Source organism: Cololabis saira, chromosome 16 (genome assembly GCF_033807715.1).
Source record: "Cololabis saira isolate AMF1-May2022 chromosome 16, fColSai1.1, whole genome shotgun sequence".
NCBI classification, from domain to species: Eukaryota; Metazoa; Chordata; class Actinopteri; order Beloniformes; family Belonidae; genus Cololabis; species Cololabis saira.
In genome coordinates this window covers 28,712,705-28,730,967 of record NC_084602.1, presented here as the reverse complement: position 1 = coordinate 28,730,967, position 18,263 = coordinate 28,712,705, and the positions used below count along the sequence as shown (strand labels likewise).

Here is an 18,263-nt window from a genome sequence, read left to right as displayed (position 1 = left end):
TCACTCAGTGTACAGGACTGTCTCAGAAAATTAAAATATTGTGATTTTCTGTAACGCAATTACAAAAACAAAAATGTCATACATTCTGGATTCATTACAAATCAACTGAAATATTGTAAGCCTTTTAAATATCTGTAAATATCCGTCTGTTATATTTTTATATACCAGTATTTCTTATTATTTATTTTTCTTATTGTATATACCAGTTTACTGTTTATAGTGTGTTATTACTGTGTTATTACTATTTCTATTGATGCCTCTTGTTTTTGCACTATCCCCTTTGCTGCTGTAAACTGCAAATTTCCCCTCTGTGGGACTATTAAAGGATTATCTTATCTTATTTTATTATTTTAATATTGCTGATCATGGCTTACAGCTTAAGAAAATTCAAATATCCTATCTCAAAAAATTTGAATATTCTGGGAATATTAATCTTAAACTGTAGACCATAATAAGCAATATTAAAATATTAAAAGGCTTGCAACATTCAGTTGATTTGTAATGAATCCAGAATATATGACAGTTTTGTTTTTTTTAATTGCATTACAGAAAATAAAGAACTTTATCACAATATTCTAATTTTCTGAGACAGTCCTGTACATGTTTTAAAAGCCACTTGGAAGAGCTCCCGGCGCCTTCCCACCCAGGTGTCGCTGTGGGGAGCCGGGCTGTGTAGTTGGGACAGCACAGTGTGCGCTCTCCCTTTTACAGCACATGCTGGATGTTTTTTTCCCATCCTAAGTTTGACCCTGGCCCCTTCCCCTTCTCCGCACCGCTACTCTCTATAAAGTGCCCATGCTTTCCCCACGCACTCTCTTTTCCCGGCCACAAAACAACCGTGAGTGTTCAACTCACAGTTTTTGGAAAACTTTATATAAAAACCATATAAAAAACACAAAATCTCTAAAAACTATCATAAAAACGAGTACAATAATTAAATACTAAAAAATAGCAAAAATTTAACCAAAAAAAAAAAAAAGAAAGGAAAAAAAAAACGACATTGAGGCCCTGGGTTTAACTCGGAAAGGAAAAACCTGAACGAGGATTATCGATCTTGAGCGTGATCCTGTCAGGTTTTGTACAGTATCTGGTTCAGAATCAGCGCTCATATCAGCCCCGGCGCGCAGCTCGGACGCGGACTGCGCTTTTCACCTCGGCCGGTCTCTCTTGACTTGAGCGCAACTTCACACACATTTCATCCGTGAGGCCGGAGATGAACACAGCGACGGGGAGTTATCCGATGGCTTCCCTCTACGTTGGCGACCTGCACCCCGACATCACGGAGGCGATGCTGTATGAGAAATTCAGCCCCGCCGGACCGGTGCTCTCCATCCGAGTGTGCCGCGACATGATCACCCGGCGCTCGCTCGGATACGCCTATGTCAACTTCTCCCAGCCCGCTGACGGTAAGACCCGACCCGAGAGCAGATCACTGTGCAGTTCCTGAGCATTTCACGTATCATAAAGCATGAAAATGAAGCCTAAATTATGGTTCCGCTTTAAATCGACGCAGAACCTACGCCGTAGGGTACGCGGCGACGCGCAGCGTACGGTGCGTGTCGTCGCGTACCCTACGCCGTAGGCTCTGCGTTGGTGTAACGCTGAACCATAAATCAACCTTAAGGTGTCCATGTTTTCACTTTTTTTTTCTTTAGTCCCAAGGCTGCATGTGCATTTTAATTTCTGTTTAGGCTCTTTATTTTCTCCCTTTTTTCCTCCTCTACAGTTGTAATACAGTCGTGACAGTTCCTCAGACTGGTTGGAGCAGTTATTTGACCTATATATGCATGTCCCAGATCTTGTATAGACTACCCTTGGTAATAAAGCTCTCTGCACTGGAAGGTTTAAATTATTATAATAATAATAATAACCTTTATTTAACCAGGTAAGACTCATTGAGATTAAAAATCTCTTTTCCAAGAGCGACCTGGCCAAGAGGGCAGCATAAGTTACAACAGAAAACACAACAAAAAACAACAAACAGCAATCACACACTGTAGTCAAGAACACAAATTACATACAACATAAACGTCCATATAATTTGAAAACTTTTTGGCACCATTTGAATTAAAAACAAGCACATTGCCCGAGAGAACTAGTTTCTCGATCCTTTAAAATTGATCGAAATTCCCCGAAATTGTCCCTAAAATCAACATTATATGGGCTTAACCACTTTCTTTATAAGGGATTTATCGTTACTTTAAAAGAAAAGGAATTAAAAGCGGTTGTGTGTGTAGAATTTGGGTTTTTGCTTGACTTGTGCAGCTTCAGTGGTGTGTGATCAGTGTAATCATGTAATGGCCTGATCCCTTCAGCGGCGTGTCCATTGCCTCTTGACGATCAGATATAAACATACATTATGTGTTAGTAAAGCTAAGTGTCTTTGTTGTTAGGTGGTAGAGCATTAATCTCCATTAAGCAGTTGAGGCTGTGTGAGATACAGTTAACACTGTGTGAACAGTGTGCTTGTTGTATCAACCAAAACAGCTGTGACAACATATCTGTGCTAGAGCTGGTCACCGAAAGCCCAACTTCCAGCAGGATCATTCCCAGGAAGGTATTCAAAAAAAACAAAACAAAAACAACTGTGGGCAAAGCAGCAAATGGGAAAGCAGCATTTTTTTGGGGGGGAGGTTGGTGTACATTAGTGCAAAAGTGGTATTTAAAGGAGGTCCAGCATGGGTTTGAGCTGCAGAAGTGGACTGTCTCAGTGACTCGATGACTTGATGGCGAAGACGGCAGTAATTGTGTTTGTTTGTGATCTGAGGCTTTCCTCACCTTCACGTGTGAGCGCTCATGAGACCTGCTGTTGCTCATCTGAGCATTCTTGTTGAATGTGTTTCTTCCCCATCAATGGTAGAGAATGCTCTACACACCGTCCATGCCAGCACATACCTCTCAGGACCCCTCTCTAAATATAGAGCTTCACTCTCAGCGGCCCAAAATGCGCCTGTCCCATAACACTTAAAATGCAAATGGTTAACAATAACAGCTTATTCAAGCCTTGACATTTTCATCCTTTGATTGTTTCATTATGTGAACAGCTTCATTGATACACACTTGATTAGTGTGTATAACAGATATTATTTTGGCTTATTTTGTAATAACGAACTTCAACACGGAGCCTTCCAGAAACGCATGTGTTTAACAGCAAACGCGCACCTTTTCGGAGCTCACGGGTTGGGAAGTACAATTGCAAGCCAAACTGCTGATGCCAGCAGACGCAAGGGAGCTCCGTTTTGTTTACCAGACACTTTTAGCTGGAAAGCCTGGCGTCTGTGTGTGTCGCTCACTGTGGAGTGACCGAACAAAAGGATGTTTGGCACATGTGTCCAAACTGACGTGCGAGTTAAAGCAGTAGACGGAGAGAGAAAAAAACAAAACATTTATTGATTGAATTCACTAGGCTTATGGAGCAGAGTTCAGTGATTTGAATGCATATGGAAATAAAGGGTTATGTCAACATGTTACTCGCTCACTCTACAATATTCTGGTTAAATGAATAGACGTTGGGGCCTGCCGCACGGCTGCTGAAAGTTGCTCATGTGGTGTGTCCTAACAGGGAGACATGTGCTCCCATCTTGCCCGCTGCAGCTGCCTCAGACTCGTCCCAGCTGCTGGCAGACAGCTCAATAGCCACATAGTGTACTGCTGCATGGCAACCATGTGCCTGTGCACTGTGGCACATGCTGCACGGGCGTACAGGCTGTTTCAAAACCCCTCAACTGTAGATTCGAGCTGGCATCCTTTTTATTTGAAAGAATTTAGGTTCCATGGAAATCATCACCCATGACCTCACCCTCCACCTGTGTGTTTTCTTCTGTTAGCCGAGAGAGCCCTGGACACCATGAACTTTGACGTGGTGAAAGGGAAGCCAATCAGAATCATGTGGTCTCAAAGGGATCCCTCGCTGAGGAAGTCTGGTGTGGGGAACGTTTTCATCAAGAACCTTGACAAGTCCATTGACAACAAAGCACTGTATGACACCTTCTCTGCCTTTGGCAACATCCTCTCCTGCAAGGTACAGTCAATGTCAATATGAATATCATGACACGTATGTCGTCATCATTGAGGCCAATCATACTGCACCATGCTCTCTAATCCATTAACAACTGATGCAACATGTGAGAGCAAATCCATGTTTAGACCTTAGTGGGTTCAAAACAACGAGGACACACAATTAAGATGAGAATCTACTGATTTGTCAAGCATTGTATTATCCTCAGTTATTATGCAGATGTTAAAAATATTTTTTTCTTTTTAGAAAATTAAATTTGTTATCTGTCTTCAATGTGAACACCTATCAAACCTGTGTGTTTATGTATAAGTATGTATATTCATCTCACGACCTGCCACTCAGCTTCCAGAATTTTTTTAAGTTTTCCTCAGACATCCATTCATATCAGACACGACACTCAAAGGACTTTCACCTTCCTTTATGCCGGACTTCACACAATCAACGCACTTTAAAACACAGAGGACCGTCGCTATGGAACAATTTACCTACATCACTAAAATCAATATCTTCACTGGCTTTGTTCAAAAAACACTTGAAAAAAATCATTTTTTAGTTAAGATCTGAAACATATCTGGAGTTGTTAAATTGTACTTTTTTTCAAGCAATTATCCTACATTTTCTTTATTTTTTTTTCCATCTTTCAATAATTCTTTAGTGTTTTTCTTTTTCATGTTAAATTGTCTTTTTCTGTCTTATATTATCTATTTCTATATTGTGTTTTTGCTTTTGCTGTTGTTATTGTTGTTTATGTTTGTTTTATAAAGGGGAGGCATTTTCATAAGCCTTTTTGGCTTCCACCTCTCTTTTTTTACTGTTATGTTTTATGTGCAAAATAAACTAAACTAAACTAAACTAACAGTCACAGACAGAGTGAGTTTCACCTGATCAACAAATCGAAGCAGCGTATCAAGTCAGAGGGGAAGCTCACATCTGTGTGCATTTGTTCCATAACAATACACCATGACAAATTCTCTTTGTCGCGGGTAAACCAAACCTCAGCTCATTTTGAAACTAAATGTAAGGGTCTGACTCCTCTAAGGGTCCAATGTCTTTTTGAAGTTATGCAGAAATCCAGTACCAGCTGGAGTTGTTTTGCAGGTTTTTATTTTCTTTCCTTCTTAATTTTTAACTGACTATCTCAAATGTGGCTCTCTGTTTGCTGACTGTGTGACTTTAACGTGATGCTCTGAGCCTTTATCGCTCAACTGCGTTTGTTTTTTTCCATGACTCACAAAATAATGAAAAACTTACCCCAAAGTCTTTTCACACCGAACAGCTCCATGAGGGTTTCCCCAGGACCACGATGGCGCCTTGGTGTCCTACACACCTTCACAGTCACAATAACTAATAATTAATTTCCCTTAGGGATTGATAGAGTATTTTTTAATTGAATCTTAATAACACAGATCAATTCCTTGAGCAGTGCAGACAAACGGTGCAGGGTAAAGTGAACCACAAAAGAACATGAACATTTTACTGGAATGTAATTTCTTATTAGAAAAACTGCATTTCTATTGAAAATGTAGGTGTGAATACTGTTAGCCTTGTGGTGCTAACATGTGGGGCTGTGTTAAGGCTGAGTTATGGTTCTGCGTCAAAACGACGCCGTGCCTACGACGTAGGGTACACGTCGACACGTACCACACGGCGTCACTGACGCCGTCACTGACGTGCACCTCCCAGAAATTGTAACTACGCGTCGAGGCGACGCAGACCAAATGCAGACGAGAGGGCTGTGATTGGTTCGCTTGGTAGCAACGCATTTCCGGTTTGAAGCAGTCGTGAACTTTAAGCGCTCTTTTCTTCGTGTATGTGTGATTTTTTTTTGTTTGGTTTTTTTGCACAATAGTTGTCCTTATCTCTTTGATTCACTGTGACCGGAAAAAGTCGGATAAACCATTCAGGAAAAGATCGCGAATTAGCAATCACGGGGGGTACTGCACCGCGGCGAAATGGAGTGACGGAGAAGTCCGAAGGGTTCACGACGGCGTCACTGTGACGGTGTGTGCACGGCGTCATTTTGACGCAGAACCATAACTCAGCCTTAACACAGCCCCACATGTTTGCACCACAAGGCTAACATTAGTATCCACTCTGATAAATCAGTGAAAAATTCTGATGCTGAGCAAGACGAACAGCTAAAGAGGTGGCTAATAAGTTGTAGCCTACGTTCATAGAGGAGCTAATTTTGTCCTACAAAAACAACTGAAACCTCTTAAATTTCATAGTAATTTGAACAAGCGCTATATTAGTATTGCGCACTGTGCTACTTTTCAAGTAATTACACTAACTGGGTCTGAGCAAGCGCCAACATTTCAACTTCTGGGCTGAAGCTAATGCAGACCAAAGAAAAGTGCGGTTCATCCTGCAATTACAAGAGAGGCTGGCGCCAAAAGTGAATCAATCTCTGTTGACTCACTTTTTAAAATGTCCAACTTTGCAGCCGAAATAAACATTTACCGGCTGGTTCAAAAAACTATTCTGGTCTCCATTGCTAGATTTCCCATCTATGACAACTGTATGGGGGGGGGGTTGAGGTAAAGTTATATAGAGCAATTAATTCATGTAGTTAGGAGTGTGGTCTTTTGATTAGTACTGGTAGCTGGCACAGCCAATGGCTAGCTGTTATCACCTTTGCTACAATTGCTCAGAATTGTTTTGCTTTCTGAGCTGCAAATAAAGACCTAACAGAGCATAGTCATTCATATCTGAAAGATAATACATTTTGTTGTGTTGTTAACTGTACTAACAGGCCGCTGTGACTGGGTTGACCTGGGGTTGGAGAAGCTTAGCTAAGCAGAAGGGAGCTATTGCTAAATTATCCACGGGTCAGCTAAATTTTCCCTAAACGATATTTGAAAGGATCTCCCATTGGGAATGTCTGGCGGCAGCTCCACGGATCAAGCTGAAGGAGCTCGGAGCTACTGTGGATTATTTCAGGATTTCAAAGGAAAATCTGCCATGACTTGCAGTAAATCAACCCACAACACCGGTAGCAGTAGGCCGAGTGACTGCAGGTGCCTTTAAAGCTCTGCGTGTCCTCGTTTCAGTACTGGCAGCTCTTGTTTCGGATGTCATTTCATTTCACTCTAAATGAGGTTGCTTGCACATAATAGTGTTTTTCAAAACATAAATTCTGTGGTTAGCAACATATAGTGTCAAAGTAAATAATTGTCTAGCACAAAAGTGAAACAGTAAATATATATTACAGTACAGACCAAAAGTTTGGACACAGTTCCCCATTTGTTTGAACGACAAGGTGTCCAAACCTTTTTTATGTATGTATATATATATATATCTATATATATATATATATATATATATATATATATTATTTTGCATTCATTCAATCTGCCCGCCATTAATTTTGAGTTGTTTCAAGTGGTGAGAAGATGCTTTTAGGAACCTCATTCTGAGTAACTCTTAGCCTAGCTTCCCATCAAAATGTCTCATCTACTGCATGTTTAACATTAATTACTACTTCTTACAACTAAATTTCAAAGAAAAAAGAAACGTGTCTACTTATTAAATAAATGTGAGCATTTCCATGCTGCCTATGTTTCTTTCTTATTATTTGCATTTGTATGCTAAGCTAGGCTAACAGGATGCTGGCTGTGGTTTCATAGTTAAAGATGTATCATATGTCAACGTAGTCAAGAAGACGAAATTTGATGTGTTTAAGTTCAGTGGCTGCCTTCGTTTATAGTCATATTTACTAGTATGTCTTTCTGGACTCAAGGTGGTGTGTGATGAAAATGGCTCCAAGGGCTACGCCTTCGTCCATTTCGAGACTCAGGATGCAGCCGACCGCGCCATTGAGAAGATGAACGGCATGCTTCTTAATGACCGCAAGGTGTGAGTGTCTGATCATCTTATAGTATTCCTTGTAGTTGATATTTTTCTTCCTTCTCAATACTTTTGAGGGTTTCACCTGAAACCTACTTTCACTTAAATACTATTTAAAAGATATCCAAGCTGCAGCATGTTTTGACATTAAGTCGACAATGGTACAAAACCTGTTGAATACATAAACCTGACTGTTCTGATTGTTGAGTGAACTGACTTCTTGTTTTGTTTTTGTTTTTTTGTTAATGAGTTTGTGTGTGAATAATATGACTAACACACACATCTCTTACTTCCGCCAGTTTGAAGATAACCTCTAAACTCAGAGATAACCGACTAAAACCTCTTGCATTTCTTTCTTACAGACACATTTTCTGTTGCCTCATGTGTACACTTGCTGGTCACCCATTTTAGTGTTTGAATGTGTGTGTGTGTGACCACACTTGTTTGTTTTAGTGATGGATCGAATGCAGGAATGCAATACGGGATGGCAGAAGGGGAGAGGTCTTCATAGTAAGGTATATAAGATCATTTGGTCGTCCTCAGCTTTCCTTTGTACTGTGAGACACTGTTCCTCCATCCCTCTCCATCCACCTCCTCATGTTGTGGACCAAGAATTAAGATGGTTATCACAGTGATGACTAGCATGCCAGCACATCTGCTTGCCCCTGGTGATATTAATGGAGTTTTTTTTGTCTGTTTGTTTGTTGTCGTCATTGTTGACACCAGGATTGACGAGTCACATGATAAAATCTAGCTGTGAATTTGTAGTGTGGATGTCATCCTTGTTTTTGTGCTCGTTGGGTCCATTTTTACTGAACCATGGATCAAGATAAAGAAGGATAAAGAAGTGAAGAGGTGGAGCTTGGTTTGCTTTGTCGACTGCTTTACAAAAATGTGTTTTGCTGCTCTTCTGCTATGCTCAGGTTTGTGGGTCGTTTCAAGTCTCGCAAAGAACGAGAGGCTGAACTCGGTGCCAAAGCCAAGGAGTTTACCAATGTTTACATCAAGAACTTTGGGGACGACATGGACGACGAACGTCTGAAGGAGCTCTTCGACAAATACGGTAAATTGAAGCTATGTCTGTGTATGTTCCTGCTGAATCCAGATGGCGCAGAGTTCGGCTGGTTTTTCATCCACAATCTTGGCATTTGCAGGTAAAACACTCAGCGTGAAGGTGATGACAGACTCCAGCGGGAAATGCAGAGGGTTTGGATTTGTCAGTTATGAGAAACACGAGGACGCTAACAAGGTACCTAAGACTAATGTAAACTTGAACTGAAGGGTTTGTGCACCCTTTAGGGATTTTCTCAGATAAATGTGGCTTGATTCAAAGGCTGTAGAGGAAATGAATGGCACCGAGCTCAACGGGAAGACCGTGTTTGTGGGCAGAGCTCAGAAGAAAATGGAACGGCAGGCAGAGCTGAAGAGGAAGTTTGAGATGCTGAAACAAGAGAGGATCAGCCGTTACCAGGTATGCAGAAACTGTGTCCGTCTCTTAATCTAAGCAACACGATATTTCAGTTTAATTAGATCAACAAAATGTTTGATTGTAACCAAACTTTGTCTTTCTCGCCAGGGAGTTAATCTTTACATCAAGAACCTGGATGACACCATCGATGATGAAAAATTGCGTAAGGAGTTCTCTCCATTTGGGTCCATCACAAGTGCTAAGGTGAGAAAAGTTCAGTCGGTGACTAAATTAACTGACATAATTACACTGTGTAATTATAATATATAATATAATGTAGTTTAATGTTTGAACTGATATAACTACTATTAGTGATGCACCGAAATGAAAATTTGTGACCGAAACCGAAAATAATAATAAACACTTGGCCGAATACCGAATAACATACCGAACATGGTTCTTCGCAGTTCTTCCATTTATTTTGCCAATTTTTTCACCACTGCATATATCAAATAAATGTGCTTTAGGCATGCTTTTCAAAGAAAAAAATATTTTTCAAAATTACAAGGTAGAAATATTTATTGAACATGAACATCTGAACATTTCCCAGCATTTTTTAAATATTCCAGCAAACATTATACCAACAAAGCACAATGACTTAAAATAAATAAATTGGCAAAATCATTTTTTTGGCCATCTTTGAGCTTACATTAGGCCTATAACTGACTGCTAAAAAATTGTAACATAAGCCTAAAATGTATTTATTGCATTAAAGTGCATTGTAAAAAAAAAGTGAAAAAGAAGTGGATAAAACAAAATAAAGAAAAAGAAAATCACTCCCTTTCCCATGCAAGTATTAATATGGGAAAGGGATTGATTTTCTTTTTATTTATTTGGTTTTATCCACTTCTGTGGCGTCATCTAAACATGCCGTTATTAATTGTTCAGTTTTTTCCCCACTTATTCCACCGAACACCGAAAGTGTTTTTTTAGCTATTTTCGCCAAACAATTTCGGTTACTGAACATTCGGTGCATCACTAACTACAATCTCTCAATATGTTAGGTGATGCTGGAGGAGGGTCGTTCGAAGGGTTTTGGCTTCGTCTGCTTCTCCTCCCCTGAGGAAGCCACCAAGGCCGTGACTGAGATGAACGGACGTATTGTTGGCTCCAAACCCCTCTATGTGGCTCTCGCTCAACGCAAAGAGGAGCGCAAAGCCCACCTCACCAACCAGTACATGCAGCGCATAGCTGGCATGAGGGCCATGCCAGCTAATGCCATCATCAATCAGTTCCAGCCCACCAGCGGCTACTTCATGCCAGCTGTGCCTCAGGTGTGAGAATCAAATTCACAATTGATGGATTTAAAGAGGCATATTTAATGGTTACAAATGGATTCCATTGCAAAGTGTGAAATTATTCTGTTTGACACTGACAGACCAACAGGCAATTATTAATGATCTGTAAAATTGGCTTCTGTGGAGAATCATCACTGATGAGGCAGTACAGCAGCTTGTGAACACACCAGAGCATTTAGCTCACATAACTTGGAAGACAAGAAAAACATAGCTAGAAGCAGGGAATATTAGTGCCGGGATAAGATCATTGTTAATGTCCTAACATCAGGTGTAAAGATTCTACGAAGTTCTGCAGACTCAGAATATCATAGCATCACTGTGTTAATTGTTGTTGCATCTTAAAGCTAACAGCCTAACAGCCTGCCGGAGGATCTGAGAGGAGTTGTAAATGTGGACATTTTTAAACGTAGACTTAAAACTCATCTGTTTGCTCTGGCTTTTATGTAGCATCAAATTTTATAGTTTTATTCAGTTTAACATTTTTTAGAGGTATTTGTTTTATTTATTTATCTATTTCTTGTAATATATTTATTATTATTATATTTTATTGTTGTGGACTGATTATTTTTTAGCCTTAATTCTTGAACTTTTATCATTATTTCATTTTAATTCACTCACTCACTCACTCACTCACTCATCTTCTCCCGCTTATCCGTTCCCGGGTCGCGGGGGCAGCAGCCTCAGCAGGGATGCCCAGACTTCCCTCACCCCAGACACCTCCTCCAGCTCTTCCGGGGGGAGTCCGAGGCGTTCCCAGGCCAGCCGAGAGACATAGTCTCTCCAGCGTGTCCTGGGTCTTCCCCGGGGTCTCCTCCCGGTGGGACATGCCTGGAACACCTCCCTAGGGAGGCGTCCAGGAGGCATCCGGTACAGATGCCCAAGCCACCTCAGCTGACTCCTCTCAATGTGGAGGAGTAGCGGCTCGACTCCGAGCTCCTCCCGGGTGACCGAACTCCTCACCCTATCTCTAAGGGAGCGTCCAGCCACCCTGCGGAGGAAACTCATCTCGGCCGCTTGTATCCGCGATCTTGTCCTTTCGGTCACTACCCAAAGTTCATGACCATAGGTGAGGGTAGGGGCGTAGATTGACCGGTAAATCGAGAGCTTCGCCTTTCGACTCAGCTCCCTCTTTACCACGACGGTCCAGTACATCGACCGCATTACTGCGGACGCTGCACCGATCCGCCTGTCAATCTCACGCTCCATTGTTCCCTCACTCGTGAACAAGATCCCGAGATACTTGAACTCCTCCACCTGAGGCAGGACTTCTCCACCCACCCGGAGAAGGCATGCCACCCTTTTCCGGTCGAGAACCATGGCCTCGGTCTTGGAGGTGCTGATTCTCATCCCTGCCGCGTCGCACTCGGCCGCAAACCGTCCCAGCACATGCTGGAGGTCCCGGTCTGATGAAGCCAACAGGACAACATCATCTGCAAAAAGCAGAGATGAAATCCTGAGGTTCCCAAACCGGATCCCCTCCGGCCCCTGGCTGCGCCTAGAAATCCTGTCCATAAAAATTATGAACAGGACCGGTGACAAAGGGCAGCCCTGCCGGAGTCCAACATGCACCGGGAACAAGTCTGACTTACTGCCGGCAATGCGAACCAGACTCCTGCTTCGATCATACAGAGACCGGACAGCCCTTAGTAGAGGGCCCCGGACTCCATACTCACTCAGCACCCCCCACAGAATGGCACGAGGGACACGGTCAAATGCCTTCTCCAGATCCACAAAACACATGTAGACTGGTTGGGCAAATTCCCATGAACCCTCGAGCACCCTGCGGAGGGTATAGAGCTGGTCCAGTGTTCCACGACCGGGACGAAAACCGCATTGTTCCTCCTGAATCCGAGGTTCGACTATCGGCCGTAATCTCCTCTCCAGTACCCTGGCGTAGACTTTCCCCGGGAGGCTGAGAAGTGTGATCCCCCTGTAGTTGGAACACACTCTCCGGTCCCCCTTTTTGAACAGAGGGACCACCACCCCGGTTTGCCACCCCAGCGGTACTGTCCCCTTCCTCCATGCAATGTCGCACAGGCGTGTCAGCCAAGACAGCCCTACGACATCCAGAGACTTGAGGTACTCAGGGCGAATCTCATCCACCCCCGGTGCCCGGCCACCGAGGAGCTTACGAACCACCTCGGTGACCTCGGCTTGGGTGATGGATGAGCACGCCTCCGAGCCCCAACCCTCTGCTTCCTCAGTGGAAGGCATGTCAGTCGGGTTAAGGAGATCCTCAAAGTATTCCTTCCACCGTCCGACAATGTCCCCAGTCGAGGTCAACAGCTCCCCACCAGCACCATAAATGGTGCCGGCAGAGTACTGCTTCCCCCTTCTGAGGCGCCGAACGGTCCTCCAGAATTTCCTCGAGGCCGACCGAAAGTCCTCCTCCATGGCCTCCCCGAACTCCTCCCAGACCCGAGTTTTTGCCTCCAAGACTGCCCGAGCCGCGGCCCGCTTGGCCTGCCGGTACCTATCTACTGCGTCAGGAGTCCCACCGGCCAACATAGCCCGGTAGGACTCCTTCTTCAGTCTGACGGCATCCTGTACTTCCGGTGTCCACCACCGGGTTCTAGGATTGCCGCCGCGACAGGCACCGGAGACCTTGCGTCCACAGCTTCGAGCCGCCGCGTTGACAATGGAGGCAGAGAACATGGTCCACTCGGACTCGATGTCCCCCGCCTCCCCCGGGATCCGAGAGAAGCTCTCCCGGAGGTGGGAGTTGAAGATGTCCCTGACAGAGGGCTCAGCCAGACGTTCCCAACAGACCCTCACAATCCGTTTGGGTCTGCCCGGTCTGTCCAACCTCCTCCTCCGCCAGCGCATCCAACTCACCACCAGGTGGTGATCAGTTGACAGCTCAGCCCCTCTCTTCACCCGAGTGTCCAAGACATGCGGCCGAAGGTCAGATGAAACGACAACAAAGTCGATCATTGACCTCCGGCCTAGGGTGTCCTGGTGCCATGTGCACTGATGGACACCCTTATGCCTGAACATGGTGTTCGTGATGGACAAACTGTGACTCGCACAGAAGTCCAACAACAAAACACCACTCGGGTTCAGATCGGGGAGGCCGTTCCTCCCAATCACGCCTCTCCAGGTATCACTGTCATTGCCCACGTGAGCGTTGAAGTCCCCCAGTAGAACAATGGAGTCCCCAGTTGGAGCACTATCAAGTACTCCTCCCAGGGACTCCAAGAAGGCCGGGTACTCCGCACTGCTGTTCGGCCCGTAGGCACAAACAACAGTGAGAGACCTATCCCCGACCCGAAGGCGCAGGGAAGCGACCCTCTCGTCCACCGGGGTGAACTCCAACACATGGCGGCTGAGCTGGGGGGCTATAACCAAGCCCACACCAGCCCGCCGCCTCTCACCATGGGCAACTCCAGAGTAGTGGAGGGTCCAGCCCCCTTCAAGGAGCTGGGTTCCAGAGCCCAAGCTATGTGTGGAGGTGAGCCCGACTATCTCTAGCCGGTATCTCTCAACCTCACGCACAAGCTCCGGCTCCTTCCCCCCCAGCGAGGTGACATTCCATGTCCCCACTGTGAGGGTTGATGTCCAGGGATTGGGTCGTCGAGGCACCCCGCCACGACTGCTACCCAGCCCACAATGCACCGGCCTGCCATGGTCCTTCCTGCGGGTGGTGGGCCTACGGGAAGGCGGACCCGCGTCGCCGTTTCGGGCTGAGCCCGGCCGGGTCCCACGGGCAAAGACCCGGCCACCAGGCGCTCGCCTACGAGCCCCGACCCCAGGCCTGGCTCCAGGGCGGGGCCCCGGTGACGCCGATCCGGGCGACGTAACGGTCCTTGGTTTATTTGTCATCATGTAAGGCTTGTGAACCGCTCTTAGTCTGGCCCGTCACCCCGGACCTGTTTGCCATGGGAGTCCCTACCAGGGGCGAAAGTGCCCCCGACAACATAGCTCCTAGGATCACTCGGGCACACAAACCCCTCCACCACAGTAAGGTGGCGGTTCAAGGAGGGGCATTTTCATTTTAATTAATTAAATTAAATATATTGTATGTCAGTGTGCATTGGTCTCCCAGTTTTTATTTTTGTTTTTATTATGCTTATTTTTCAGTCAAAATGTTAAGCACTTTGTATTTCATGTACCTGGATGAAAGGTGCTATACAAATAACATTTAATTGATTGATTGATTGATTGATTGATTGATTGATTGATTGATTGATTGATTATCTCTCACTGTCTTGTCTCCTTTAGGCCCAGAACAGGACAACGTACTACGCTCCCAATCAGCTGGCCCAAATGCGACCCAACCCCCGGTGGCAGCAGCAGGGTGGTAGGGGTCAAGGTGAGCATGTAGCACGTCTATCCATCGCTAACAGAAAACTTAAAAAATTAGCATTACGCTGTAATGCCTCACTTTTTTTTGTTAATGTGATGTTTCTTTTTAAATATGGTTTTGTTACTCACAGGTGGTTTCCAGGGAATCCCCGGCTCACTGCGTCAGCCAGGCCCAAGAACCAACATGAGACACATGAATCCTGGCACACAGGGACCACGGGGTGAGTTTCCAGATGAAAATGAGACCATCATCAGATTAGCACTGCCATCAGAAGAACTGTGTCCTGCACTCAATAAAGTATGGCGACTGCTCATTATGTTTCTCTTCGCCTTGTACAGGGCAGTCCATGGGCCCTCGTCCATCAATGGGAGTGCCTGGTCCACGGGCCATGCCTCCTTACAAATATGCCACCGGTGTGCGTAACCCGAATCCTCAGGTGGTCCAGCCTATTGCCTTACAGCAGGTATAATATTACTGTCCCATCACATTACACGTCCTAATCTGTAAACACTGACTGCGTTTACATGCAGTCAATAACCCTTTTAAAACCTGAATATTGGCAATAACCCGAATTTGCACGGCCATGTAAACACCAATAACCCCTTTGAATAACCCGAATTTGCTCATATTCCGGTTTTTTAAAACCCAAATATGACCCCTGGGTTACTCCTTTTAAAACCTGAATATTCGGTCATGTAAACGGAATATCCCCTTCAAACGGAACATGAATTTGTTTTCTGCGCATGCTCTGTTCGCAAGGAATGTTTGTCTTTTGAGTCCAGGAAGTTCTTCTAAACACGGAGAAACGCAAGACCACGCCACACTTTTGGAGTGAGAAGGAGACTAATCATTTTATAAATGTAATGAAGGATATGAACATTTTGGCATTTGTAGACGGTAGAAAGTACTGGGATAGCGAGATTTAAAAGAAGGTGAGCGAAAAGTTGCGGGAAGCAGCATTTGTTTTGAATTTGGATACAGGAAGAAGAAGCGGAAATGACGCTAATTGCGTCATGATGTTGTCCGCGCGTCGCTGGTTTGATCCAAATTTTGACTGCATGTAAACGTAGTCATTGTTTTAAAATGGGGTTTACCCTTCCCTTGTAGGCACAGGCAGCTGTGCATGTCCAAGGCCAGGAGCCTCTCACAGCCTCCATGCTGGCTGCCGCACCTCCTCAGGAGCAGAAACAGATGTTGGGTAAGACTGACTTCCACAGTAAATAAACTTTATTAGCTATTGGCTTTCATTTGCTGGATTTATTCCCATTAACGCCGCCCCCCCCTCCCTCTCCTTTATTTTTTCCAAAATAGGAGAGCGTCTATTCCCACTAATTCAGGCCATGCACGCCAACCTGGCTGGAAAGATCACTGGGATGCTGCTGGAGATAGACAACTCTGAACTGCTGCACATGCTGGAGTCTCATGAATCCCTGCGTTCAAAGGTGCGCCTTTAACTGTGTCACGTTGACACATAAAATATGTACAATAACACCCACTAGATCAGGGGTGTCAAATGTGCAGCCCGCGGCCCGAGAGAGGTTTTCATGCGGCCCGCAAGAAGTTTCCAACGCAAAAAACCGAAATGTTAATTTACTAAAAATGAAGGCATAAATAATTGCCATGAATCGCAGCATATCCGATTATATTTTTCTTCTACAAATCCATCGTTATTCCACAAATACAGCAGTTTTCGACATTTTTTTAGTTTTCTAAAAACGCATTTGCTGATTTTATTTCTTTGTAGACAGTCGTTTATTTTTATTTACTGACTACTATTACTGTATATATTTTCGCAGGAAAAATATCACTACTAAAAAAGATGATAGAAGATATTTATTCTGAGAATTTCAGTTTTGAATACGAGGATAGTGACGAAGTAAAACAGTTAAAAGAGAAGTGCTGACATTTTCGGCACACTGGCGTAAATATCCACGCCAATTTTTTAAAATAAATACACTTAATTGTACTGTAAAAATCTCTAAATCACAAAGAAACACTCTCGAATAAGATAGATTTTGCTTTTAATTAAATTTCCTATAAAAAAGCGAAATATTAAAAAAACATACTTGTTTCTGTTTATCTTTGTAATCTTACATAATTTGAAAAAAATCGAGAAATTTCAAGAAAAGATCCTGAAGAAATATATTTCACATAATTAGAGTGTAAACAAAGTGCATATTTCCTTTAAAATTAACTAAACTGATATTGGATTAGATAACAATAGTAAAAAGAAAAGAATTAGAGAAAAAAATTTCCGCACCGTTTTTGTTATTTTGAGCGTGCGGCCCGCGAGAAAAGAATTGGTCAAATCCGGCCCGCCAAGCAAAATGAGTTTGACACCCCTGCACTAGATACTATACTAGAATGTTTTTGTTTTTCAGGTTGAAGAAGCTGTCGCTGTGCTGCAAGCCCACCAAGCAAAGAAGGATGCGACTCAGAAAGTGGGCAGTATGCCCGCTACAGCGGCCGCCACATCCTGAAAACCGCACGCTGAAAAATGAAGAGACAGGGATAGACGTGGACTCCAAACACCAGAGTGCTATGAACAATGATGCAAAATCTAAGAGAAAAAAAATCTGTGTAATTTAAAAAAAAAAATACTTGAATATTTTGGAAACTATTACAGTGCATCATTTTCTAGTCCTGTGATACTTTCAAACTGTATTCCAAAAGCAATAATAACAACTTGACCTTATTTTGTGGCAATTAAGAGAACCTTGAAAAAGAGCCATGTTCTCTGTTGATGCTTGAAAGCTTCACATTTAATTTGAAAAGGATATCCCGCTATCACGAATGTGTGGACTTCTCAATAAAGAGATAATTTATCAAATGTTTGTCCTCGCCTTATTTTAACGGATAGCTGCAGGCTACTTGTTTTGTGTACAATGTGTCAATCCAACAAATGCTTTCCTATAAAGGGACGTGGAAGAGGAGGCCCAAACAGAGGGACTCAACACATTGTTATTCATGGTATGTGCTGCACTTATGCGCATGTATCCTGATCATTGTGTTTAATCAGCTATCCTGAATGAGTTTTTTTCTTTAAAGAAATATATATTTAATTAAAATGATTAAAGTTGAATTATATTATTCAAGTTATTGAAGCTAAGTTCTCATAAACATAACCTTTCTCGTTTTATTTTAGTTGAATGAGGGTTACAGTATCAGACTGTTAGTTTTGCTTTACTGTTATAGATATTATACTATCACCTTTTGTATAGCTTCAAGAAAACCAATAAAGTAGACATTGGCTGTAACAATTTGTCTTACAATCAAGAAAGCAGGAGGTATTTGGGAGTATATAGGTTACAGCTACAGTTTACAGGG

The 18,263-nt window shown here is 43.5% G+C and overlaps 1 protein-coding gene across 1 annotated transcript; it reads left to right on the top strand.

The window, feature by feature from the left end:
* Positions 1-796: 796 nt before the first annotated feature.
* On the top strand, positions 797-17,766 carry pabpc4 (poly(A) binding protein, cytoplasmic 4 (inducible form)). Its single transcript, XM_061743045.1, has 14 exons — positions 797-1,406; positions 3,828-4,021; positions 7,758-7,873; positions 8,788-8,927; positions 9,019-9,113; positions 9,198-9,335; positions 9,441-9,536; positions 10,337-10,606; positions 14,852-14,942; positions 15,067-15,156; positions 15,275-15,399; positions 16,044-16,134; positions 16,248-16,378; positions 17,318-17,766. Exons 1-14 carry the CDS (start codon positions 1,214-1,216, stop codon positions 17,414-17,416), a joined length of 1,869 nt encoding a protein of 622 aa, XP_061599029.1. The 5' UTR covers positions 797-1,213; the 3' UTR covers positions 17,417-17,766.
* Positions 17,767-18,263: the final 497 nt, after the last annotated feature.

Excerpts from the sequence above, each read along its gene's own strand:
- pabpc4 (XM_061743045.1), top strand. The coding sequence starts at position 1,214 with ATGAACACAGCGACGGGGAGTTATCCGATGGCTTCCCTCTACGTTGGC. Across the intron at positions 9,336-9,440 it reads AGAGGATCAGCCGTTACCAG|GGAGTTAATCTTTACATCAA; the intron begins GTATGCAGAAAC and ends CTTTCTCGCCAG. Across the intron at positions 9,537-10,336 it reads GGTCCATCACAAGTGCTAAG|GTGATGCTGGAGGAGGGTCG; the intron begins GTGAGAAAAGTT and ends TCAATATGTTAG.